This window comes from Rutilus rutilus, assembly GCF_951802725.1.
Source record: "Rutilus rutilus genome assembly, chromosome: 5".
Taxonomy (NCBI): Eukaryota; Metazoa; Chordata; class Actinopteri; order Cypriniformes; family Leuciscidae; genus Rutilus; species Rutilus rutilus.
This window is the reverse complement of record NC_140213.1, coordinates 43,272,915-43,298,323: the sequence shown is the minus strand read 5'-3', so window position 1 is coordinate 43,298,323 and position 25,409 is coordinate 43,272,915. Positions and strand designations below refer to the sequence as shown.

At 36.1% G+C, this 25,409-nt stretch overlaps 1 protein-coding gene across 2 annotated transcripts; it reads right to left on the bottom strand.

The window, feature by feature from the left end:
- Positions 1–1,104: 1,104 nt before the first annotated feature.
- On the bottom strand, positions 1,105–25,126 carry cd82b (CD82 molecule b). Of its 2 annotated transcripts, none has more exons than XM_084409897.1 (9): positions 24,988–25,126; positions 19,503–19,575; positions 18,047–18,119; positions 13,042–13,166; positions 12,019–12,093; positions 6,891–6,989; positions 6,447–6,620; positions 4,165–4,248; positions 1,105–2,895 (listed from the first exon to the last, which is right to left on the bottom strand). In XM_084409897.1, the coding sequence occupies exons 2-9, from the start codon at positions 19,563–19,565 to the stop codon at positions 2,818–2,820; spliced, it is 771 nt and encodes a 256-aa protein (XP_084266023.1). In that variant the 5' UTR covers positions 19,566–19,575; positions 24,988–25,126; the 3' UTR covers positions 1,105–2,817. The 2 variants fall into 2 exon arrangements, with proteins under 2 accessions (XP_084266023.1, XP_084266024.1); XM_084409898.1 differs by having other exon boundaries at positions 19,503–19,570; positions 24,988–25,082.
- Positions 25,127–25,409: the final 283 nt, after the last annotated feature.

The window sequence follows — 25,409 nt, the reverse complement described above, 5'->3', positions numbered from 1 at the left end:
TGGCATATTAAAGTTGTTGTTGTTTTTTTAAAGAAATTAATACTTTGAATTACTTGACAACAATAAAAGTCTTAAAAACTAATAAAATGCTGTTCTTTTTAACTTTCGATTTATCAAAGAATCCTGAAAACAAATGTTTCTCTACAAAAATATTAATATTTTCAACACTGATAAGAAGAAATGTTTCTTGAATCAGCATGTTAGAATATTTTCTGGAGGATCATGTGACTGAAGACCGGAGTAATGATGCTGAAAATTCAGTTTTGCCATTACTATATTATATTTAAAATAATATTAAAATAGAAACATTATAAAATATTATCATTTTTCAATGTTTGCTGTTGTTACCTTAATTTTGAACGAATAAATGCAGCCTAGGTGAGCAAGACTTCTTTCAAAAGCATTAAAAAAAAACCTTACCGACCATTACAGTACAACGTACGTTAATGTACTATTTAATGAAAGCAAGGTAATGAATTTGGTCTCTCAGTGTTTCATTCAAACTGAAATAAAGATTTGCTGGGAGTTGCCGGGTACTTGGGGTGTTCTGGGCTCTGCGGTATCTTCCCTTGTCGATGGGCGGCACGTTCTGGGCACATCCTACAGGCTGTGGGTGGCGGGGCGGAGACATGACAAAACACAACACGACTGGATAATGGCGGTAATTATTTGCTACTGCATTTAGTTATTTATTGTACATTATGATGCTGGTGGAAATAATGGTAGTAATTATTGATATTATCATTTGTATTATTATTACTATCGTTATCATAAGTAGTCGGAATGGTGACAGTAGTATCATTTTTTTTTTTTTTTTTTTTTGCCTTGAATAATTTTTCATTTTATTTTATATTGTTAATGTTATTAATGCTAATATGTCATTAGCTATATAGAGCACATGTACACAAACATACATTTCTATTCAGAAATTCAAACAATTCAACTGTTGTTCCGATGAGATCCAATTTGATGTTTCACTGTATATACATACACTGTTTTGTAATTGTACACTGTAATTTCACTCTTTGCACAAAAAAAAAAAAAAAAAAAAAAAAAAAAACTGAAATAAAGATAAATAAAAGACAGATCACAATGGAACGCATGTTGTGTCAAAGTTTTCTTTTAATCCAACTCTTAACTGTTGCATAGACATGTTTCATAACTACTGAAGCAGCTGGTAAAACCCACTACAGAAACATGGCTTCCCAGGTAAACATTACATGTTGAATAAGAAAGTAGAAAAAGCCCTTCACTTTGCCTCGGAAATACACAATTATCCCAATGATATGGAAGCTTGTTTCTGCCACAGAATAAAATACAAAAAAATACAAAAGGTGATTCTGACTTATCTCACAATTCTGACTATTCTTCTAGCAGTTACGAGATATAAACTTGAAAATCTGAGAAATAAAAGTTGCAATTGCGAGAAATATATATATATATATATATATAAAAAAGAAAAATTGTGAAATATAAATTTGCAATTGCGAGATATAAAGTCCGATTCTTAGTTAAATTTTTTCCGCAATTCTGACATTTTAATGCGAGTTTAAACCACACAAGCTTCCGTAAAACGTTGGTATGTTTTCAGATAATAAAAAAAAAAAGCTCTTAAATAGCTAAACTAGAGTTCTACAGGAGACAGCATCTTGACAAGATGCAAAAAAAAACAACGTTTGACAAAAAAGTATTAAAAGATTTTGTTCTTAAAGCAACAAAGTGTTTGGGAACGGCCTCATACAGACAGCGGCCGGGTCATTTCTCGTATCTTCTCAGAGGAAGCTTCTTTTGCTTCTGTTCTGAAACGGCCCAAATTATTCTTTCGTATTAAGCAAACCCAGGCTTCCTCAATTCAAAAAGCTGACCAGTTTACATCAGCTTCACACGAAGTAGTAAAACCACAGAAGCAAAAATATCAAAAAGAAGAAACTCAAAGATATTAAAAAGCCTGGCACAGTTTTGGTTCAGCTGAAATGGGTCAGTAATGTCACATCTGGTGCTGCAGGATTTGTATCTAACATACTTGCACAGATGTTTCACCCACACCAGCACAGCGTGAGGAACTGTGGGATACGCACACAACCTAAAATCCACATACACACCCTGATCCACAGAGCGAAGTAGGCCGACTCGCACGTAAACCACGAGAAACGCCACTACTCCGATCTAGCCTTCAGTCTTGACAACGCTCAACCGCAGCCATCTGTACCCAGACTCCACCCTGAGTGACCCAACCCGGCTAATAACACACGCAGAAAAGACATCATTAAGTGCTGCGATAACTAGGATGTGGTTATTCAGTTACTCAGAACAAACCTCACTGAAGTATGTCATTCGTATTGATATATATATACATAACTGAAAATACACAATTCTCATTATAAAAGGTAAACAAAAACAAAAAACAGGTGTAGATGTTTTATACAAGTATTTTAAAAGTAGCTAATAGCTCTTCCCATATCAAACTCTCTATTCACTAAAGTGCTCTCACATTCAACTAACGATGAAAACCATAAACGCAACAGTATATCTATGCAAGAGTGAGATACCAAATATAAAGCTATTTAGACCTTGCACTAACAAGAAAAAGATCCATCTATATATAACTAGTTTCTTTAAAAGAAAAAGATACAACAATCCTCATCAAAAACGTTGATCCTAAACAGCGTGATGTTTCAATGTTTAAAGGAGATAATAAAGTGAAAAGTGTGTATGTGTGTTGTGTGACCAGATGACGCCCGGCCTGCTTTGCTCCAGTTGTTCTGCTGGTGTGCAGAGTCTGTAACACTGAGTCACTGAAGGGGGGGGGGTTTGCTCTCAGTATTTAGGTACTTTGGTGTAATCCTCCTGTTGGACGCTCTTGCACAGGCACATGGACAGGATCATCCCTAAAAGCTGGAGTAAGCACAATAGACAGAGATCACAATCTGCTCCCCCACCTCTCACACACACAGAAACACACGTTTACAAGCTAATGGCTACATTTATACTGCGAGTCTTAGTGCTCAATTTCGATTAACTGATTTCGATTTTTTTATTTTTTATACACCAATATCAGATTGCAGTGCGAACAGATCATGGTCCTGAACTGACTTTTTGGTATCTGAAGCGATGCCACACACACGCATACTGTACTGTTCAATAGTTTGGGGTCAGTACGATAAAAAAAAAAAAAAAGTAAATAATACTTTTATTAAACAACAACTTAAAATTAATCAAATAAAAAAAGACAGTAAAGCCATTTGTAATGTTACAAAAGCTTTCTATTTCAAGGGATGCAAGATATATCGGCCACCATATCGGTTATCGGTCGATATATTTAAAAAATTTATGTTATCGTTATCTGCACGATAAGACAATTTGGCCAATATATTAAAGCCGATAAATAATCAGCTTAGAGACACTTCAGATGCTCGCCATGATGGTTTGGAATATGATTGTAAAAAAATTTAAATACGGTTCAGTGCAAGTCTGTCATATAGGCTACATAAAATTATAATGAGAACTATAATTGTGTGCTTGGGACATGGATTTAATTGAGACTTTTGTTTTTGTAATCAGGCTCTCAAAAATGATACAAAAATTTGGATTTAGATTTATCGGTCAATATATCGGTTATCGGCTTTCGGATATAAAGAATTATCGGTTATAGGTATCGGTTAAAATGTTCATATTGGTGCATCCCTACAAATAAATGCTGTTCCTCTTGAACTTTCTATTCATCAAAGAATCTTGAAAAAGTATCACATTTTGCAGAAAAATATTAAGAATAAACAACACTGATAATAAGGAACGTTTCTTGAGCACCAAATCAGCATATTAGAATCATTTCTAAATCTTAACAACCTCAAACTTTGATGTATATTTCCAATAAATGTAATTTAATTATTTGTTTGACCATATTTTGATCATTTAAATTAGCTATAATTAATTAAAATAATAATAATTGAATATAAATACAAAAAAAATATTTGGCTTTGGTTTTTAGTGTCTAATGTGCTATAAAAAAAAAAAAGATGAAAAAAAAAATTTGGGACACCAAAGTGCACCGTATTTGTGGAAAGTGCCAAAATAACAGAAATGAAGGTTAATGAAAGACACAGTTAGATGTGAATAATCATGAATTGGGAATGCATTTCACAAGATACGCTTTTCTAGATGTACCTCAATCACTGCTATTCCGACACAGACTCCCAGAATAACTCCACAGTTCCTCAGGAGCCAGTCCTCCACACTGGATACACAACCCTGCAAACAGAGAATGGAGACAAATGAAATAAGCAGAACAACTGGGAAAAAGAGTGAAACGAGATATGCATGGTTTGGAAATGATCCTAAACTGACAGAGCTCTGCAAAGATAACATCAGAAGAAACGAACTGAACATGCCAAACTCAAGCTTGGCCAACAGTCAGTGGTCTCGTTTACAGGAAACTACATTTTGATTTACAGTAAACACTTTGTTGCTTAGGGACTGTTCGTTTTTTATTTAAGGGGCTACCGGAGGAGTTTGGAGATTTATAGTCAAAATAGACTTGACCCTCCCTTCGCCAGCAATACATTTTTTCAATGACCCTCCAAAATGATTGTGAAAAAAGGCATGACCCTACCCGATAATTTATTGATTGATTACTTATTGATTACGCTTGGTTGTAAAAAAACAATGGCTATCTGAACATCTTTGCCATGACAAACGACTCTCATCTTACACATCACACTCCACTGTTATGGTGGCCATTTCAGTAGATTTACTCACTAACATTTGGCGCGATTCCATTACAGATTTGCAGATTTTTTCTAAATGTCGGCAAAAAACTATTGCGAAATGACGCCGTTTCCATTAACCGATGTTATGCGACTAAAACTTAATTTTTTCCTCTCGCGATCAGTAAAATCATTCCAAAATGGAGGTTTATGTACTAATCCCATCCACTGCACTAGCCATTATTATTAATCGAAGGAGACGTATGTGTGTTTTCCAAGCATTAATGGTAAGGAACGACCCTTATTATACTTGTGAGCGGCACATATGAGCTGTTTCTGGGTGTTTCTCCCTCATATCTGCTTCGAGGTCTTGGTTGCAGCATTTATTTGAGGTTTAGAACCCATTATTGCTGTAATTATTTTGTCTTAGATGAATTCTTAAGAACTCTGTCTCGTATTCTGTCCAAACACACCGCGTCATCAACGTCAGGTGACCTGGAAATGCGCAAAAACGGTTTCCATTGCAGTTTTGCGAAATATTTCTTTTTCGAATTGCCTGAAACACCACCTCATGCGAGCTTAAAAACTTTTTTGCGATAAATGGGAGTTTCTGCGAAAATGACGTGTTTCCATTGGGCGTATTTTCAATTCACAATTTCAATTTGCGCAATTTGAAGGGTAATGGAAACGCGGCTACTGTTGTGGAAACACATTAAGCATGGAAACTAAAATATGGTAGTATCGTGCTACAGCGCACATTCTATCAGCTGCAGTTCTGGCGCCTCAGGCACAATACTGTAAAACTCGACGCACATTCACATCACATGTTAATGCACTAATTCGCAATCACAAAAGTTCATTATTTGCTCGTGCTTTAAAGCTTTGCCGGGTAAACATTTCATTGGCGTTCTGTTCTGACATGATGCACTTTTTCTGAGCGTGTACGCCGAAGCGCCAAACTGGATTTTTGTTGGGTCAGACCCATCTGCTGGCGATGGGGGGCCGAGACTGAGAGAGCCACATGGAGCTACAAGGAAAAATATGCACCAAACAAGCCACTTTGAAATTTTGCTATTTACATGAATACAAAAGTTCTCCCTAGACTAAAAAAAGTTGGATGACCCTCCCCTCAACAAAAAATATAAAGACATGACCCTCCCCTATTTTCCTCCGGTGGTCCATTCCATAAATACCGAACAGTCCCTTATCCAAACAACTGGACTGTGTATATGCTACTAATATGAAACAGTTTCCAAATGAATTAATGTAACAGCATAATGGAAAAGCATTCAGAATTCCCATTTAAATGTATGTACATGAGGTCTGAAAACTGGCCTGGCCTTCGAGACCTAATGAGCAGAAGCACAACCTGTACCAGAGCCATGAATCAATTCATTATTAATAAAAGTGCCAAATGGGAACTGAATGGGGACTCAGAAATATTGGCATGGACTGGACATTAGCTGTTCTCAGCCTGCTAACCATTCAGTCTACAAAGGAAACCCATATTGTTGCACTAAAAGCAAAAGGAAGGAGGGAGAGAATGCGGCACAGATGGAGAGGGAAATCTCACGAGCGTATGAAACACAAACGCCAGGTTTGAGAGAGAATTATTGCATTAGCAATGAGAATGGAGAACTACAAGGGTTGAAGCCTTAGCTATTGGGTTCAACACCAGAATTAGGAAAGTTTACACAGGAATCTGGATGTGTCAATGTGTGCAGTAAAGCTGTATGTCTGTACCGTAGTGTGGACAGGCCATTCAGAGGACAAACTCGGACACAGGCCTGTTTCTATGATATACGAGCCACCGATGGAGTCATTTCTGCAGGAACATGGATACAGATTCTGAGAACTATTCTTTATCACCACGTTCTCCGTCCAGTTAGATGGTCCAGTCCAACCACAGCACTTCATCTGTGAGAGAAAGAAAAAAGCAGGAAAGAAATTTTACACTACAGTAAAAACAACAACAACAAAAATGGTATAAAAAACCTTAAAGAAAATAACCTTAAAAAGCTGCTTGTTAAACAAGAGATAAAAAGCCACAATAAAAATCCTAGTGATCTTTTGTCATCTGTAAAATGCTTTTAACATATTACTGTAACTTCACAGTACGGGAATGATGGAAAATAACATTGAAGAAGGAAACGGCAGACAATAGCTGAAGGAAAACCTTGCGCTCACCGTTCTCTGGAGATAATCCCAGGCATGCTCAGATGTCTTGTTATGACCGTTGTAGTTCACCAGAATTTTGTTCACAATAGTGGACATCTCTTGTCTCAGCTAAAAATAAGCACATGGAGAAATGTTAGGATGGATCTGCGATTCGAACTTTCCTGAGAACTGAATGGCACCCATATAGGAATAACATATCATATTTCAACAATCAACATTGTTTATAGAGTGCAACTGTTGGGTTCCAGAAGTAAAAACTCCAGTCATTTTCTCCATAGGGAATTTGATTTTGAAAGATAATTTATAAAGCTTCAAATAAACACCTATTTTGATCTTCAAGGTTGTTAATCAATGATATTTGCTTCTGCTGAAGCTGTCAGCTCGCTTTATTTCAGCTTATTTTTTAAAACAGTGGAAATTGTGGAGAAAGACTACATTACCCACGATGATGTACAGAAAATTACACCAATAAGAGGGTTTAAAAAGAGCTCTTTAGCTCCGCCCACTCTCATGAAACACTAATCCATCCATCCATCCATCCACCCATCCACCCACATATATATACATATACATACACACACATATATATACATATACATTATATATATATATACATATACATTATATATATATATACATATACATTATATATATATATATATATATATATATATATATATATATATATATATATATATATATATATATATATATATATATATATATATACATATATATTATATACACATATATATTATATACACATATATATATATACATATATATATACATATATATATATATATATATATACATATACATATACATATACATATACATACATACATACATACAATCATCATATTAGAATGATTTCTGAAGGATCGTAAGACACCAAAGACTGGAGTACTTGCTGATGAAAATTCAGCTTTGCATCACAAAAATAAATTACATTTTAAAGTATATTAAAAAAAGAGAACCATTATTTTAAATTGTAATAATATTTCATAATATTACTGTTTTTTTGTTTTTTTTAACTGCAGGCTTGATGAGCATAAGAGACTTCTTTCAAAAACATTAAAAATAGTAATGTTTCCAAACTTTTGACTGGTACTGTATATTTTATATATATATATATATATATATATATATATATATATATATATATATATATATATATATATATATATACACACTAATATATAGTATATTTTAGCCTATATATATATAGGCTGACCATTTTTTTTACTGTTCCTTTTGATAAATTTGATGCATCTTTGCTGAATAGAAGTGCTCTTACAGCCCAAACTTTTGAACAGTAGTGTATGTTTGAAAAGTTTTTTGAACATCATACAAATGATAAAACTGGAATAAACAATTTTAAAAACCGCCCTTTACTATTTCAACAGTGTATACATTCACGTCGAAAACCTTTCACCAGCAAATCACTGTTGAAGTGAACTTTATATATTGTAAAGAGCTTGTTTGAAGTGTGTGTGTGTAGGAGGTGTGGCGGTGCACACAGCTATGATGGGGGGGCTACAGCAATGACGATCTTAAACTGAAAAACTCTGCTTATGCAGTGTGTACGTGTGTACGAGACGCTGTGAACCTCGCCCTGTTCTGGGAAAGCACTCGCCATGCCCTGTGGTGAATAAAGAGAAAACAGAGCAAGCCCAAGCACAGACTCCAATTACCTGATCTCTCAAGACCTGATCTTCCTACAGGAAGGCTAAAGCTAAAAGTCAAATATCTATGCACATGTATGATAATATGGACACAGAAAGGAACTAAACACAGCAAGTTAAGTTGAGCATTAAGCATGAGCTTATGGCTGTGGTTAGGCCTAGTGCTACTTAACTAAAACTGATTTAAGAAAGGCTGACTAAGCACAAGTTGAATTAAAGGATGTATATCTCCTTCCTAACACTATAGAAAGGCTGTTAAGATGAAGTGCAGCTCCTGTTGTCGTTTTTTTTATCATCTTAAAAGGCATTTGGTGTGAAATGTTTGTGTGTTTCCTGTTCCTGAAGAGGGCGCTGTCGTCGAAAAGTTTCACATTAGAGAGTGAGAGAAGTCAGTGGAGTCACCCCGCATCAAACACACCTCCTGTTCTCGTTAGGCACGGAAACATCTCGTCAAGCCGCACACACCATTTTGTGTGAAAGGTGAATATTGGTGCAGTGGAAAGTGAATTATTCCACTTCCTAATTCATTTGAATGGAGGAAGTGGAACTATAGTAGTGAACAGTCAAAACATTTCTTCAGCTGCTTAATTTAAAATCCCAGTTTCTAAACCATCTGTTAACTTTCCTGTCACCACCTAACACCTCGGGTTAAGAGATTACTGCATAGTCCCAGCTGACTAGAAAAAGTGTTGCAAGCTTGTGACGCCATTGCGGGAAACGCAGAAGAATCCCACATCAGAAACCCCATCAAAACCCCATATATTCATACTGTTAGAAATGTAAATACAAATGTAAGAAATGTGTTGATTAACACTGTTCCAGATTAACTAAATTAGAAGATTTCACATCAGACTAGTGTTGGAGAAGCTTCTTTTTAATGCTAATTAAAATTCACTGCAAAAAAAGCTTTTCTTACTTAGTATTTTTGTGTTGTTTCCAGTCCAAATATCTAAAAATTCTTAAATCAAGAAGCATTTACTAGAGAAGTAAAATGACATAAGAAATTCTATTTTGTTTTCAGATAAACAAAGTCATTTAAGTAATTTTTGCTTAAAACAAGCTAAATTATCTGCCAGTGGGGTAAGAAAAAAAAACTTAATTAAAAAAAAACTTAATAAAAACATAATCTTAAAACAAGATTATTTTTCTTACCCCACTGGCAGATAATTTAGCTTGTTTTACGCAAAAATTACTTAAATTACTTTCTGTTTATCTGAAAACAAAATAGAATTTCTTATGTCATTTTACTTCTCTAGTAAATGCTTCTTGATTTAAGAATTTTTAGATATTTGGACTGGAAACAACAAAAATATTAAGTAAGAAAAGCTTTTTTTGCAGTGTTTAAACTACAGTAAAGTAACTTCTTTTAAAACGTTAGCTACACCACAGGCTAATTACACTAAAGCTATTTAAGGTACTAAAATCTTTTTAAACATAACTATCAGATTATTAATTCTTTTTTAAAAGCAAAATAGTATATAGTATATCTCATTTAGATATATATATATATATATATATATATATATATATATATATATATATATATATATATATATATATATATATATATATATATATATATATATATATAAAATAGTCAACATTTGAAGTGGATCAAAACCTTTCAAAACTTTTTTGATCCACTTCAAATGTTGACTACTGTAAATAAATAAATAAATAAATAAATAAACAAACAAACAAACAAACAAACAAACAAACAAATAAATAAATAAATAAATAAAGGGGGTGTAACGGTTCACAAAATTCACGGTTCGGTTCATACGACAGTGGTATGTTTTCAATTCAATAAAAAGAGAAAAAAATGCATAGAGAAATTTCCTTGATTAAAAATAATAATAATAATAATAATAAAAAATTATATACAGTGCAATGCATAAGTGAATACACCCATGCTAAAGTTGACTAAAAAGAGGAATAAAAAAATCATATTTTGGAAATTGAACTTAGATTAGAGATTGGCATGGAGTACTTTCCATTAGATCATCTCTCAATGCAAATCAAACTAGCTATTAGGCTAACTGAAATAAAACCATGCCAATCTCTAGGTATGGTGAAGGCTATGTGATGATGTGGGGCTATTTTAATTCCAAAGGCCAAGGGAACTTTATCAGGATGCATAGTATCCTAACATTTTTTTTTTTTTTAAATACTTAAAAATAAGAATCTGCCTGCCTCTATGGGAATTTAACATAGGGGTGTACTCACTTATGCACCATGTATTTTAAGGAAGAACATTTATTTATTTACGATACATTATTCATTCACAAAGAAAATTGGTGTCCTTAAAGGTTGGATTTTTCCTAATTTTTTAAATTAAGGCATTAAGTTCAATTTCCAAAATATGATTTTTTATTCCTCTTTTTAGTCAACTTTAGCATGGGTGTATTCACTTATGCATTGCACTGTATATATATATATATATATATTTTTTTTTTTTTTTTTTTTTTTTTTTTTTAATTAAGTGTGAGTTTTCCTACATCTTGAAACTTTTAGTTTTATAAATGAGGGTAATCTTTGAAGGACGAAGAAATTAGGTTTTGGTCATCACATTAAAAATAACATTTAAATATGATATTTGAGTTTTGAGGTGCTGGAAAAAGATGTGCGACGCACTTGAAAGCATTTTACTTTTCCTGCCAAACTTTCATGGTTACAGTTAGTGTTGCTACATTAAATCCATGGTGAACGTTGCTGATCTGTGGACTTAAAGTCTATAACTAGTGCATTCATGGCACAATGTTTCTCCTGGTTTCCACGTCAGCGCTGTTTAATAACGGTGAAATTTGAATGTTTCTCACTAGATCTCGCAGCGATGTTATTACTTTTGTGGCGAATTCAAATGCTTTCTTTACTGGATCTCTTAGCGCTGTGTAGTAACAGTGTCGCTTGATCAAGATCGGTCCGGCTCGCGCTGCACTGACACCGGGTCCGTGAAGCACAAAATAATGAGTAGCGCAGTTTCGTTCCGCTTGCATTACGTTTGCCATTTGATGTTGGGCAACTGGTAGCTGGTAGCGCCAGCTAACAAAATTCTGGTCGCACTGGCAGGAAAAATGGTCCAACGAATCGTTCGGTTTGTAATGTATACCGAACCGAAAGCCTCGTACCGAACGGTTCAATACGAATATAGAAATATAAATATATAACACACTAAATAGAATAGCAAAAGAAACTAATAAAGAAGAGCAAAGAACAACATAAAATTCTAAATATTACTATTATTTTTATCTAATCTATATAGAAATAATCCTAAATTAACCAGTTTTAGGGAAAGTTACTTGTGTTATAATATTGCGGTACTCCCTAAAAAAGTAGTTACTTTTTATGGAAAGTAATGCGTTACTTTTGCGTAGTGTTTTTTCACCTGGGCTGGGCTTGCTTGTTTCTCAATAACAAAGAAACAGTTCTATTATGGTATGGTAACCTACCAGGTCTCGCTGGAAGTAGATGAGGACAGCGGCGGTCACCTGGGCGATGAGGATGAGGAGGAGACAGGTGAAGTACTGCAAACACAGGACAGAAAAGTCCATTTACAATTACTGGACGCTCAAAACAAAAGCTAGAACCTTTTAAACCACTTCAAACTCTCTGGCTAGTTTTTCTCAAGCCAAAAAGTTTGTCTTGACAAACCTTTTATATTCTAGTTGATATCTTAAGTCATTAGAGTTCAGATAAACACTTCCATTTGTTTGTTGGACATATTAACAAACTTACAACCATGCATGATTAAGCATGACAGCTAGATAATGTTATTTTCTAAATGGGTCAAACAGTTTAACAAAGACCTTTGCTGACCGCTAAGCTTATCGAGCGATCTTGTGGGTACTAATATGGCCCCCAGTTCTTCCACGGATATCCCCTAAATCTGACTGGCTTATCCCTGTCACTCCAGCTCAGTAAATCCAGCAGAATTAACCCCAGAGAGCCATTTGAAGCTAACTCTTTATCATGTTAATGGAGAAGGGTTTAATGAAGCCCCCTCAGCAGACGGTCTGGGCACGCATTGGTCTAGGCTTGTTGTGACTGTGATTACGACAGCGTAACAGCAACTCTATGCATGGCAGCTTCTGAATGGTCCAGTGCTCAATGAAGTTGTTAAAGCCATTAACAGACTGTACAATTTTATTATAGAGGATTTTAATATAGTTACAAAAAATGATCACTTAATGCAAATGTTGCTATAACTGAAAATGGTTAGAAGCTAAATATCATTTATATAAATAGCCCAGAGAACAGCATTAACTGGCTCTAGTAGTCAGCAGTTATTTATATATAAATAAATATGCAAAATAAAAAAATAAAATAAAAGTTAAATTCAAATAAACCACAATTGGCTGGCTTTGATGTAGTCAGCAGTTATTTATATATAAATATGCAAAATAAAATAATGAAATTAAATCATATCAAATGAAATAAATAAATACTCTATAACTCTCTCTATAATCACTCACCAGTCCGAGAAGGCATCGGATCTCATAAATGGCACCGATGCAGCCCAGGAAACCCATGACCATGGACAGAGATCCAATCCCAATCAAGATGTAGGCGCCAACTTTCAGCGTTGTGGAGGACTCGTCTGCATAAACACAGAAGACACCAGTCACGCTCTCCGACAAGGTCAACTTTAAAAAAAATATTTCATATTTCATGATGGAAAAAGAACATTTAGATGATGAGAATTAATTAAGATCACTTCTCTTATTATTCGATATCACACCATAACCCTAACTAGCAAATAACAGCCATTATCTAATGCTGAAACTGTCATGATGCGGCAGATGTGGGTTTTGCACAGGAGTGGAGAGGCTGAAAATGAAACCGAGTTTAGAGGGTGGCGTATGGCAGATTTTAGACACAGCCACACATTAGTCTTGCTTTAGGCTCTGCAACTAAATGCAGCAAGTTCATATGTATGCAGAGGAAGAAGTCTCTGACACGAAAATACTATCGAAAAAAAAAAAGCTGTTAATGCAGTAGGCAAACATTTCATTGCACTTCATATCCACATTTCTAAACAATGGATGCAGGTCTCATTGTGACTTAGAATGCAAACTCGATTTTGTTTGTCTAATAAAAATGTTTTAAAGACATTCAGAACCTGATCTTAATTCATTTTTACTAATGAGAGAGAAAATAAATGGCCGAACCAACACACTATCACCACTATTGGTGTGGCGAACACCCTCACAACACAGCAAACCTTCTCCGCTGCTACAGTGGCTCAGCATATGAAAGTAATTTAAAATTATTGCGTGGAAAACTGTCATCATGCATGTTCTCTCGCTCTATTATTAAAGTTGGCACTGAGCTGTGGTTCTCATTTGAGTAGCAGGTTGTTCTTACTATCCTTAGCTTTGTACAAATCAGTAGCTTTAGACTAATTAAAGACATGAAACTAGCAGTCAAGAGAGTGGAAAATAACATCCCTCAAAAGAGAGGGCATATCCCTCCTGCAATTCAAAGCAGAAACGAGTTTAGCTGCTCGTAGTTGTTCGGGAGGATTCTTTCAATGATAGATAAGGCAAAGACATGTGGCTTGTGGCTCTGAAGAACCATAGAGTCTTCTGTAACCACGTGATCCTGCCAGTATTTCACCACAAAAACATTTGTTTTTCTAGCATGCGAGTAGAATATAGGGCTGTCAATGTAACATTTTGATTTAGTGCAATTAATTGTATTTATGTATGTATGCATGTATGTATGTATGCATGCATGCATGTATGCATGCATGTATGTATGTATGTATGTATGTATGTATGTATAAAAAAAAAGATGAAAAAAATTACACTTTTTGTAATTTCATTCGTTTGAATACAAGTGTGTTATATTACATACAAATATGTAATTTTTTTGACTGCACTAAAGCATAAAAATACCATATGTTTGCAGAGATCTAGGAAACATGATATGTTTAAATACAAAAAAACAATGCTGAAGCCATTTATTCTACTTTGAAATGTGCGTTTCGTGTCGGGATGTCTGTATGATCCCACTGCCAATTTACCCAAAAGTATTTCAACACCCTGGGTTGCCAGTTTTCCAGAAAACGCAGCGTATTGCAACCATGGAAACGATCTGGGACAGAGACTGCAGATTCTACCCGACCTAAAATGCCTTGGCAATAAACACATTGCAAACGTATCAATCTGGCAACCCACGCGAGAAAGCGTTGAGTCTGAGGAGGGGAAACCACCCTCCCAAATATTTCAAATTTGGACTGTAGTACCCATTTCAACCACTATCTGTCAATATAACATACTGCACTACACTGCACCTTTAACTTATTTTTCTTTATTCTTTTTTCTAATTAATCAGCATATCATGTAATTATTGTTTTGAACTTTCTTCCAATCTTCAGTCCGATTAATTAATCCCTGACTTCTTACACGCGTCCATCCGAAACGTTGAGGTGATGTTGCCCTTGTATGACCTCAAAAGCAAAACTGTGACATCACGTTTGTGACAGAAAACTATTTTGTTTTATAAACTGAGAATAATAAATGGTCGGTAGATTACCTCTCGACTCAAACAAGAATTCTGCGTCACAATTCTAAACACATGTTTCCTGCCTAGCGCATAACATCTGTCTGAGGGTAAATTTGAAGTTTCCAAGACCTCAGTGTGCGCTTGCTCATAGTTGCTGTGATGATCTCAAGGTACTATGGCAAACACCTCTCTGTATATCAGCAGAAATTCCGTCCCAGCAGCATTTTCCACTTGGAAAAACAATCTTGGACCCTTTCAAGCACCATTTACATGCTATGAATGGAAAATATAACAAAAAATGTAAGCTAACTTTAAAGAATAAGTATGTATTGGCTTGTTGTTTTTGTATTTGAATGTATTTGATAATTGTATTTAAGGTTGTGTTCAGGTTTGGCAGGATTGCTTCAATTAAAACGAATTGCTCTGTTAGAGTGTTTCAATTGAACAAGTGTGAACGCTGCCGTCTGAACCCTGGCCCGCACCAAACAAGTGGAAAGATGGGTCTCAGTCCACTTCCAAACAAACTCTGGTGATGTTCGAATGAAATATGAACGCAGGAAAAGGACCAAAGACATGTAAACGAAACAAACACAGGATGTGATGCCACAAGATGAAAAGGGACAGAACCTAAAAAAAAAAAAATACAGAACGCTCATGGTTGCACTACCATTACAGTTCGGTACAGGCATCGGATCTACCGTCTCCTTCCAGCAGGCCAAGAGAAACTAACTACAAATGTAAACACAGCCAAACATGTACAACTTTAGGACCCTGCACACAGTTGAACATTAATTTACGTACCAGCCTGAGGCTTCAAACAACCAAACATTGACTCATGCTGTAACATGGTTTAGGTATTGAGTCACATTATAGCTATATAACTTCATTGCACCAATTAATGAGCTATTTGAAAAAGAAGTAAAACCTTTATGTGAAAAATAGGGATGATAATGATACAATTCCCCAAGACTCCCTTTTATAGCCATGCGATTGTGTGGAAGTCTATAAAAAAAATAAAATAAAAAAAAACTGGGAGGAAGGGGAACAATAAAACATACAACCGAGATCAGAGAACACACCTTCCCGTTATTCTCGAATTCAATAGGGCCTTAAACCACAGACTAACAAAGTCAACAAACAAACTCCTCGAGCAGCACAGTGTGGGAGTGACCACCAATGGGACCCTACAGTAAAACAGAGGACTACTGGACCATGTGTGTTAGCAGAAAGGCAAGGTCAGAGTTAAGGGTCCCCGAGTATGAGGATATCCTAAGATATTCCCTGCTATCTCCAGAGGAGCCGCTGAATCAGAAAAACAATGTTTCCAAAACTGGTCCCGATAACAGAGACTCCAGCGCGGTGATATCTGGAGACACTGAAAAAGACAAAGTGAGTGGAAAGGATGGCGGTGTGACCAGCTTCGGCAAACGTTTTTAGAGCTTGTCAGCTTCACATAAATATTCCCCTGCTGTAATTTGTTTAACCGAGCATGTGCTATATATAGACTTCTCTAAACCTCCATGATCTTGACTGAGGGAACTTGGCTTGGTCGGTCTATTTTTTTTAAGGTTTCTTTAGCAATGGTGTGAAAAAAATAACTTTTAGCTTAAAGGGATACCTCACCCAAAAATTTAAATTCTGTCATCATTTACTCGCCATCACATCTTTCTTATGTGGAACACAAAATATCATATTTTGAAGAATGTTGGCAACCAAGCAGGTGCCCATTGAATTTAATTGTTTAGACAAAAATAATAATAAATGACAACTCCAGGAATGATATGAGAGTGAATGATAACAGCATTTTTTTTTTTTTTTTGTGAACTTTCCCTTTAAAAGTCCCTTTAAGTACCTTTACTCAGCGGCCATCTTTGAAACACCTTTTGGGCTGCAATTTCAGTCATGCAAGTACAACTCCAATCACTTTAAATGGGGAAGATATGTAATATTTAATATCTCTCTTCCCTTATTTTGCAAACTTTCGCTCTCTGTTTAAGTGAGCATCAGATGGTTTAGTTAACATGTGTGTGTGTATAAACACAGAGAGTGCAGTGTGGGAGAGGGGTTTGTGGAAAACTTGGTTAATGGCAAAAAAAAAGAAAAACCCCCACGCCAAGCTCACGAATAACAGCTGCTTTTACTGTGCATTCCCACGTATATCAAATAAACACCAGTTTGAACTCAAAGGTGAAGACAGAATGAATACGCTCTGACTCATTGAATACGATTAACTGTCTGTCCGACAATAGGACATTAAAAAGAGAAGAGACACAGAGCCAGAATTTATACTACCATTCAAAAGTTCAGGGCTGATAAGATTTTAAAAGTGTTTTTGAAAGAAGCGTCTTATGCTCACCAAGGTTGCATTTATTGGATCAAAAATACAGTAAAAACAGCAATATTGTGAAATATTATTACAATTTAAAATAACTGTTTTCTATTTAAATCTAATTTTATTATGCAATTTATTCCTGTGATGCAAAGCACATCTTCAGTGTCACATGATCCTTCAAAATTCATTCTAATATGCTGATTTGTTGCTCGAGAAACTGCTTAATTTTTAGATTTTTTTTTTTTTTTTCTCTTCAGGAAATTTCGAAACGGTCACTTTTGGTTAAATGAATGCATCCGTGCTGAAAAAAGTATTTTGCCAAGTATAAAAACACCTTACTGACCCCAAACTGTGTTTACACACAGTTTAGTTATGAGAGCACACCCACATTTTGAGAGCAAATGTGAACAGAACTGCAATGCACCTAAAGTACTGATGCAATAATGTGAGAATTTTTTTTTTTTACAAATGTTTTCTCAGTATAAGAGAAAGCATCTGTACTTCCATTACAAATCCGGAACTTTCCATTTCTGACCAATAGCAGCCTGGAGATGCAAACGGTTTAAACAAGACGTACTCTCAGAGACACGATTACATACATCAGAACAGGAAATTATGTTACTGTTTTTTGTACTTACGCAAAACCATGATGAAACTCTGATTATCCAGCATGACCCATAGTCCAAAGCCCATGATTACAGCTCCAAAAATCTACAGGGCAAAAGAAACATGCATGAACAAACAAACACGACGAACATGTTGCAGGAGTGTTTGTCTCCTTCTGGACCCGTTTGGTTCCTCATAGCTTGATCTTAGTTTGAACTGTGACTGGAATTATGGATGAGAACACAGACTGTGCTTCCATTAACATACCCCAGATAATTGCTAAAGAGAGACAGCAACTCTCCACAGAACTGAGTTCTCATGCATTCCGGCCACAAAGTTCAAAACTAATGGATCCAAGGTGTCCTCTAAATGAACTGGATCAGAGAAGTTTCATTTGAGTCTGGCGTCTTCTATGCCACTGTGGAGAGGGAAGCCGTAAAACACCAGGCTACTGTACAATTAAAGGGCCTTCAGGAGGGAGAATCAGAGAGACACACACACTTTTCATTAGCCTTTGACCCTTTATAACATGTCTAGCTGAAGGTTGCAGTAATGCAACAGAGATCAGAGCCCTGCTTCCTCACTGAGCTTAAACTATTTCCTAACAGGAATTTCCAAAACATCACACTGCTGGGTATTTTAGTTTTTTTCCCAATAATAATGCAAATTATGTGTCATGTGAAATGGTAAAAAAAAAAAGAAAAGAAAAAAAGAATTTTTTTTTTTTAATAATGTACTTTTCTACATGTCACATATGGACAAATTCATATATTTTTTATTTATCCTCTAATAAAAAAAAAAAAGTTTAAACTCAAATTAAATGAATATTTTACAAGGAACCTTCTCATTTGCTACATTACTATAATTTTAGAGGTTAAAATTAACAAAAGAGCCAAACCTACAACGGCTGTACAACCAAAACAAAAACTTCTAATAATTACACTCAAATAAAAACTGTAGGTAGTTTTTCTAAACACTTATTTATTCAAACTTCCATATATAATTAACAATAAATAAGCTCCTCTAGTGTTTTTAAACAATCAGCTGATAGCCGATAGTGGAAATAATTGCTTTTATCGGCCAATACAGATTATTGGTCGATACATCAGTGCATCCCTAATAAATAAAAGTTACAAATACTTCCAAATGCAATGACTTAAAACATCTTATTCTTGGTTTCTTCAAAAGATGACTTTTAGTTCCAACACTGTTTGTTCCATAGAATGATCATTTGAGTTTTAAAATTGAAGTTTATGCAAAAAGCGGTCTTGTGGTCAGTGGTCAGAAACTTCTTTCTGCATAAATATTTACATTTTCTTCCAGATTTCCCAAAAGGCTCCATTTTAAATATCCACTCTCAACAGTAACTCTCCGTTTCAACCTGCATTGGCTCATGGTAGACCTGAAGACCAGAGCTAATGACAGGGAGCCACATGACTCAGAGTTCCTGCTGAGACAGAATGAAGGTGTAGGAGTGTGGACACTTACAAAGAAGAGGAGGTTGAACAAGAACAGGAAGTACTTGGTGGCGGCTATGCATCCTTTCCCCATGACTGCTGCTCTGTAAAAGAGAGGAAAATCATCAAAACTCAGAGAAATGAAGAACACACTGGATGGAGACCAGTTTTGGACACGACAAAGATCATTAGAGAGTTTCTCTCTGTTAAACTGTAGGTGTAATGTCTAAGCTCTCACTGATGGAAAGAGGAAACAAAACAGCTGTTCAATAAATCACAGCTGCAATGCAGTTTTTAGTATTCTGGGGTGGTCGATTAGTTTCAGTTCCGTCTATGAATGATATTAATATAACTCTAAAGAAATAAGCTTTCCATTATTTTAATTCAGTTTCGTGTACAGTGGGAAACTGTGTTTTGTACTGCAATTAATATTCTATTCATCACAGGCCCTGTTCACACCTGATATTAAAGACGCGTTATGGTCGATCGGATCACACGTAGACGAGGGAGACGATTCCCGTTTACTCTTGGTGTCTCTTTTGTCCACTTTTCCAATTTCTTTGAGGGGAGGGTCAATGGGCGGGTAAATGTATGGGCCTTCTTTCAATCTAATGGATGAAATAAGCTCACGCAGTTTACATACGAGCGCAACCAGAGATGACGGAAAAACACACGGAGAGCATCAGCTTTAGTTTCTGGTCTGACAGCCACAAGACAAAAACAAATGTGTGTTAGAAATCGGGAATGGTGAGTACGTTTTTCATCTTCAAACCAAATTTGGGTCTTCGGCCGACAAAGTTTCAATCCCGTCTGGCTTCCCATAATGTTAGTAGGCGTCTTATGTAGTGGTTCGAACACATTCAACCGCATGAGCGTTTACACTACGAAAGCAATCCGGTCGAATGTGTTTTCGACTACCTATGGAAGTGGCCGAGAGTGACAAGCTCGAAAGTTTTAGACCCCGTTTACACTTGTGATCGGATTGACAAAATACCAGGTGTGAACAGGGCAATAATATTAATACGTTTCGATGTTTGATTCTTAAAACACTTTTCCTGAAGCAAACAGTAGCAGAACTACTGACTTAAACCAACCCACCGGAGCAATCTTGACATTTATGATTTAAAGGGCGTAGCGAAATTGATCTTAAAAATATTTGCGCTCTCTTCGAAGTTTCTCCCTGAACATCTATGAAGACCCTGGGAATAAAGTGTGAGATTTCTGTTTCAAAATGTAACCATGAGTGCATGACATTTTCATTTCTCACTTGGACTGTTTCTTTTACACACACACACACACAATCCAGTATCCCAGAGTAATAAGCAATATATCAGGATATGAAGCCAGAGAGTCAGAGAGCCAAGCTTCCTTGGCTTCATCTCTTCTAAGTACTCCAGGGAGCTATAAACCAGAGTCTGGATTTTTCTGCGCTGAATGCAGTCTTTTTCTCTATTTTAGTAATTTACAAAGGGGAGTTCAGAGGAATAACAACACAGCCAATCTCTTTCCACTGGTAAAACACAAGATTTGCCTTTCTCTTATTCTTCAACCTTCAGCAGTTTAGCCTGAGAAAACAATCAGAAAAATATGCAAGGGGAAGTATAAACGGCGATGAATGCAAGTTTCATCAGGTTTCAGATGATCTGGCTTTCTATTCAGCATTTTACAGTGTTAAAAACTCAAACGCTGCAGTCATCAGAGCCCTCAGCCACGAGCACAATCCCATTTAAAAGGCCAATTACATTCTCTCTCAGGATTAGCACCACTTCGCTAATCGATCTGGAAGCTGAGACACCCCTTCATCTATTTCCTTTAATAATCTCTACAGTCATTGTCAGCTGCAGTGTACTGTGCAGATGTCTCCTTTCTACGGTCAATCACAAACATCCCCTCCATTGTACAACGACGGCATGCTGCCCCCTTACATACAATAGACAAAAGTCTGTCTTATCCTAGGATTTTTAGCACAACACAAAGGGCTATCTGAACACACCCAAGCAAGCTTTACATTGAGGATGTTAATACTTACTATTGATCACATGACCAGAAATGTAATCCAGGATAATCGTTATGGACAAATAAGTTCATCTAGCTAGTGTTCTTTGACTGTTAGGCTATTCATTTGACAAAGAGCTTTAGTTCAGTTTAGTTTAGTTTTTAAACATGCATTTTGAAGAGAAAAACAAAAAACTGTATTTGTTTAATTACATCAGTATTTGATATCTGTCAGCAATCATACACTATTCTAGATGGATGCCAAGAGCTTGCATAACAGAACTATACAATTTTCATTTTTGGTGTTCTTTCCATAAGAAACAGTTCAAACATTAGGTAACGGATTTAGGCTGATCCCAAAGACCCAAATTACTAGCCAAGTAGCCTAGCTTAGGTCTACTAATTCACCCCTTCTGGGTCACACAAGAAACTATTTTTGCATAACCCTATGATTTGGCCCCAGCCAACATCTTTTATGCTCTAAGGGCATTCCTATGGCAACCATAATTGAGGCAGTGTGAATGCTCCACTTAAGAGGGGAAACAGTCTCACGCCCCAGTTACCCATGAGTGCCCACCCTCTCACCCCTCAATCAGGGAGAAGGTCGAGCCGTAGCTAAACGAGAGCCGGGTCTTCGACAGCCACATCACAAGCATTACAATCATAGAAGGGGAAACAATTATCTACTACACCACCAACTAAATTTCCTGTGCTATATTTGTCAACACATGTTGCCTACATCATTCCCTGCAAAAAAAAATTAAATCACAAAGCAGACTCCCACAGTTTGAGGGGGTTGGAGTGTCTGTTGAACATTTCTGACTCATTATGTAACTTCTTATTGATGCACTTTTAGGGTGTGTTCACACACACACTTGGCATGTTTTGTTCCATTAAAACAAACTCTGGATCGATCGCTCTGATAGTGCGGTTCACTAATGAGGGTTCAGACACAGAGTATGAAAAACACTCGTGAAATATAGGACTTTCATTTTATAGTCACAATGAAACGGAAGTAGTCACATGTCTTGTATTCGATATTGTGACGTACATCTAAGTGTTACGAATCATTGACTTCGGTTGTCGACTGGATATTTAAATGTGGCCGTTGTACTCAAAAGTGGAGGCAGATGAACATGAGTGGACTAAATGATTGGAGAAGTCTGGCATACGTCACCAGAGAGAAATCTAACGATCGAATTATGACCTTTTGATTAAAAATTACGAGGTTACATGAAATCAAACCTGACAATTCTTCTTTTTTTTTATTGGAATATTGCAGTATTTATTATAAATTATTTATCTGTGAATGTCATTATTTATTTTTTTTATTCATGTGCCCTCATAATCTTTAATAAATAAGAAAACTTCCCCTCCCTCTTGCAACAACATCTCTCTCTGATGATGCGTTTACTGGCGCGAGGGCGGGGCAACCTGTCAATCACATGAAATCAAACAATAGCAAACCACAACCATCCAGTCAATTACAGATGAACAAAATCAAGTTTCTTGTTCGAGAATATGTCACAATAGGGAGGAAAATAATATCGCAACTTACGTTTCATGCAGACTAGGGCCTACAAGAAATCGGAACTGGAATTGAATGCTACATGTTCTACTCAATGCAAGCAAAGTTACAACTGGTTTGCAAAAAGAACTGTTTTTCCACATTAAATCTTTTTTTAGAAAGCCCCCAAACCTAAATTTCCCTTATGAAAAAGAGCTGCCTATTAAGTTTCTACTGCAGGCCTGTCTTGGCACAGGCAGCTCTCAACACACACAGTGGCATCCCATTTTTAGCTGGCTCCAAGAGCAGGAGTTTTCCAGCAAGGGAAAGTCGAAGTAAAAGAAGAGGAACATCTGTATCCTGGCTCTCTCTCTCTCTCTCTCAGTGGGCTCATTCCAGTCAAAGACACATCCTTGGGAGGTCTGCCAACCCTTAACCTTTTAAGGACCTGAAGCAGCATCCAGTACTTAGCCCAAACTCAGTTCTGACCTATTTTCACATCTGTGTTTTCATTTTCAATCTGAAACCGTTCGGACTGCAAACCTGTGCCTCTAAAAATCCCAGAGTATGTTTATTAAATGTTAATGTTTTGCTGTCAGTTTCTTTGGTCAGGACAAGTAAGGCCATGTCAGAGCAACAGTTTGAAGATAATCTTGTTAAACAGGTTACCTTATGTCAATATGATAATAATACATCCGGTTTCAAGGCACAAATATTTGTATTTAACTCCTTCAGTACTGAGATTTGTCACCCCATTAACTTCCATAGTATTTTTCCCCCCCATAATATGGAAGTCAATGGGGCCCGTCAACTGTGTTACACATACTCTTCATAATATCTTCTTTTGTGTTCAGCAGAAGAAAGACATTCATACAGGTTTGGAACAACTTGTGAGTAAATGACGACAACATTTTTATTTTGGGGTAAACCATCCCTTTAATGGTTCATTTGAACATAAGATCAGAAATGTATTTTACCTAAGTATGCAAGACGTGAACGCGTTGCAAACTTTGTGTATATTTGATGTGTGTTTTGCGTAGCCCTAGCAGTGACACATCTCAGTAGCCTACTCAAGATAGACTATATAGAGTTAACTACAAATATTTGAGCCTTTATGTGGTATTATTCGGAAAATAAATATAGGCCCATTGGTTTTATCAAACTTGCTTAGCAAGATCCTCTTCAACTTTTTGCTTGCAAAGTGTTCAAAATAGATAATAGTTGACTTCAAAGAGAAAACTTATTTTAAAAGACGTTTAAGTTATTGCGTTATTGTGGTCTGACACATTTCGTCTCAATGGCATAAAGTGTCTCAATTCACATACACACTAAGGCAAAGCTAATCCAAAGAATAAACACTAGTATCTAAAGAATAGGCAATAGTACTAGTGTACTTGTAAATAAGTAGCCTACTAGTGTACTTGTAAATAAGTACTTATAAATAAGTACTACTACTTATAAATAAGTACTAGTACCTAATGGAAAAGATAGTGTCTAAAAAAACAAGTACAAGTAACATGAAAATATACTATTAAGGATTAAACATTAATACGGCTTGCCACGCGACTACTAGAACGCTCCTTTAAAACCAGCTGTCTCGATGCTCATTGTTTCAAAGTAGACAACTTGTTGATTATGATCAACTTCCTAATTTCAACTTTAAAAACTTGCGAAACCTCAGCTGCAATGCATTGGCTCACGTGTGAACGATGTGAATGTGCGAGTTGAGTCCATTCAGATTGTAAATTACACACGAACGCTGCGAAAATTGTGAAACTGCCAGTGCCACATCAGCGACGATTTAAAGCCACATAACAGCAAAGAAAACCCACTTCTCCAAATAGTTTCATAGAACTAACGTTAGTTTACTAGCAGTAATACGCAAATAAGGTACAAAGTTCACCAGAGCCGTATTTACTACCTTTAGATTCACTTATTGGCACGCCATCAGTAACTTAAATAACTTTGTTTACGCTTTGTACTTACATTTTAGATGCAAGGGAAACTCATTTACCTCTTTTGTGTCAAGTCGCAAGGGAGATCCGTTGAGCAGATGTCAGTGAGGTCGTGTCGCTACTGGAGTCTGAACAAAAAGACGAGAGCAAGAGAAGCATGAGAAGAAATTAACCCCTTCTTTAACCCTTTACTGCGCGTGCTCGGACTGACAGAACATCAAGCGCCACCGAGACTAGTTTCCGCCAAAGTCAGAACTCTGCCATTATCACTGGTTATTGGGCATACTGTAAAATTAATAATTGATTTTAAAATAAAAACTAAAATGATATCTTTCAAAAATTGCAAAAAGTTTTCAGGACCGTTCTGTTTAATTACGTTTTTATGACAGTTGGTAAATTCCACGTTTCCTCCCTTTTTATTGTGGTAACTGTTTTTCCACAGAAACAGGATGGATATAAAAATCACATCGTTAACACCTTT

Excerpts from the sequence above, each read along its gene's own strand:
- cd82b (XM_084409897.1), bottom strand. The coding sequence starts at position 19,565 with ATGGGGAAAGGATGCATAGCCGCCACCAAGTACTTCCTGTTCTTGTTC. Across the intron at positions 12,094-13,041 it reads TCCGATGCCTTCTCGGACTG|TACTTCACCTGTCTCCTCCT; the intron begins GTGAGTGATTAT and ends CTGTGTTTGCAG. Across the intron at positions 6,990-12,018 it reads TCTACTTCCAGCGAGACCTG|CTGAGACAAGAGATGTCCAC; the intron begins GTAGGTTACCAT and ends GCTTATTTTTAG.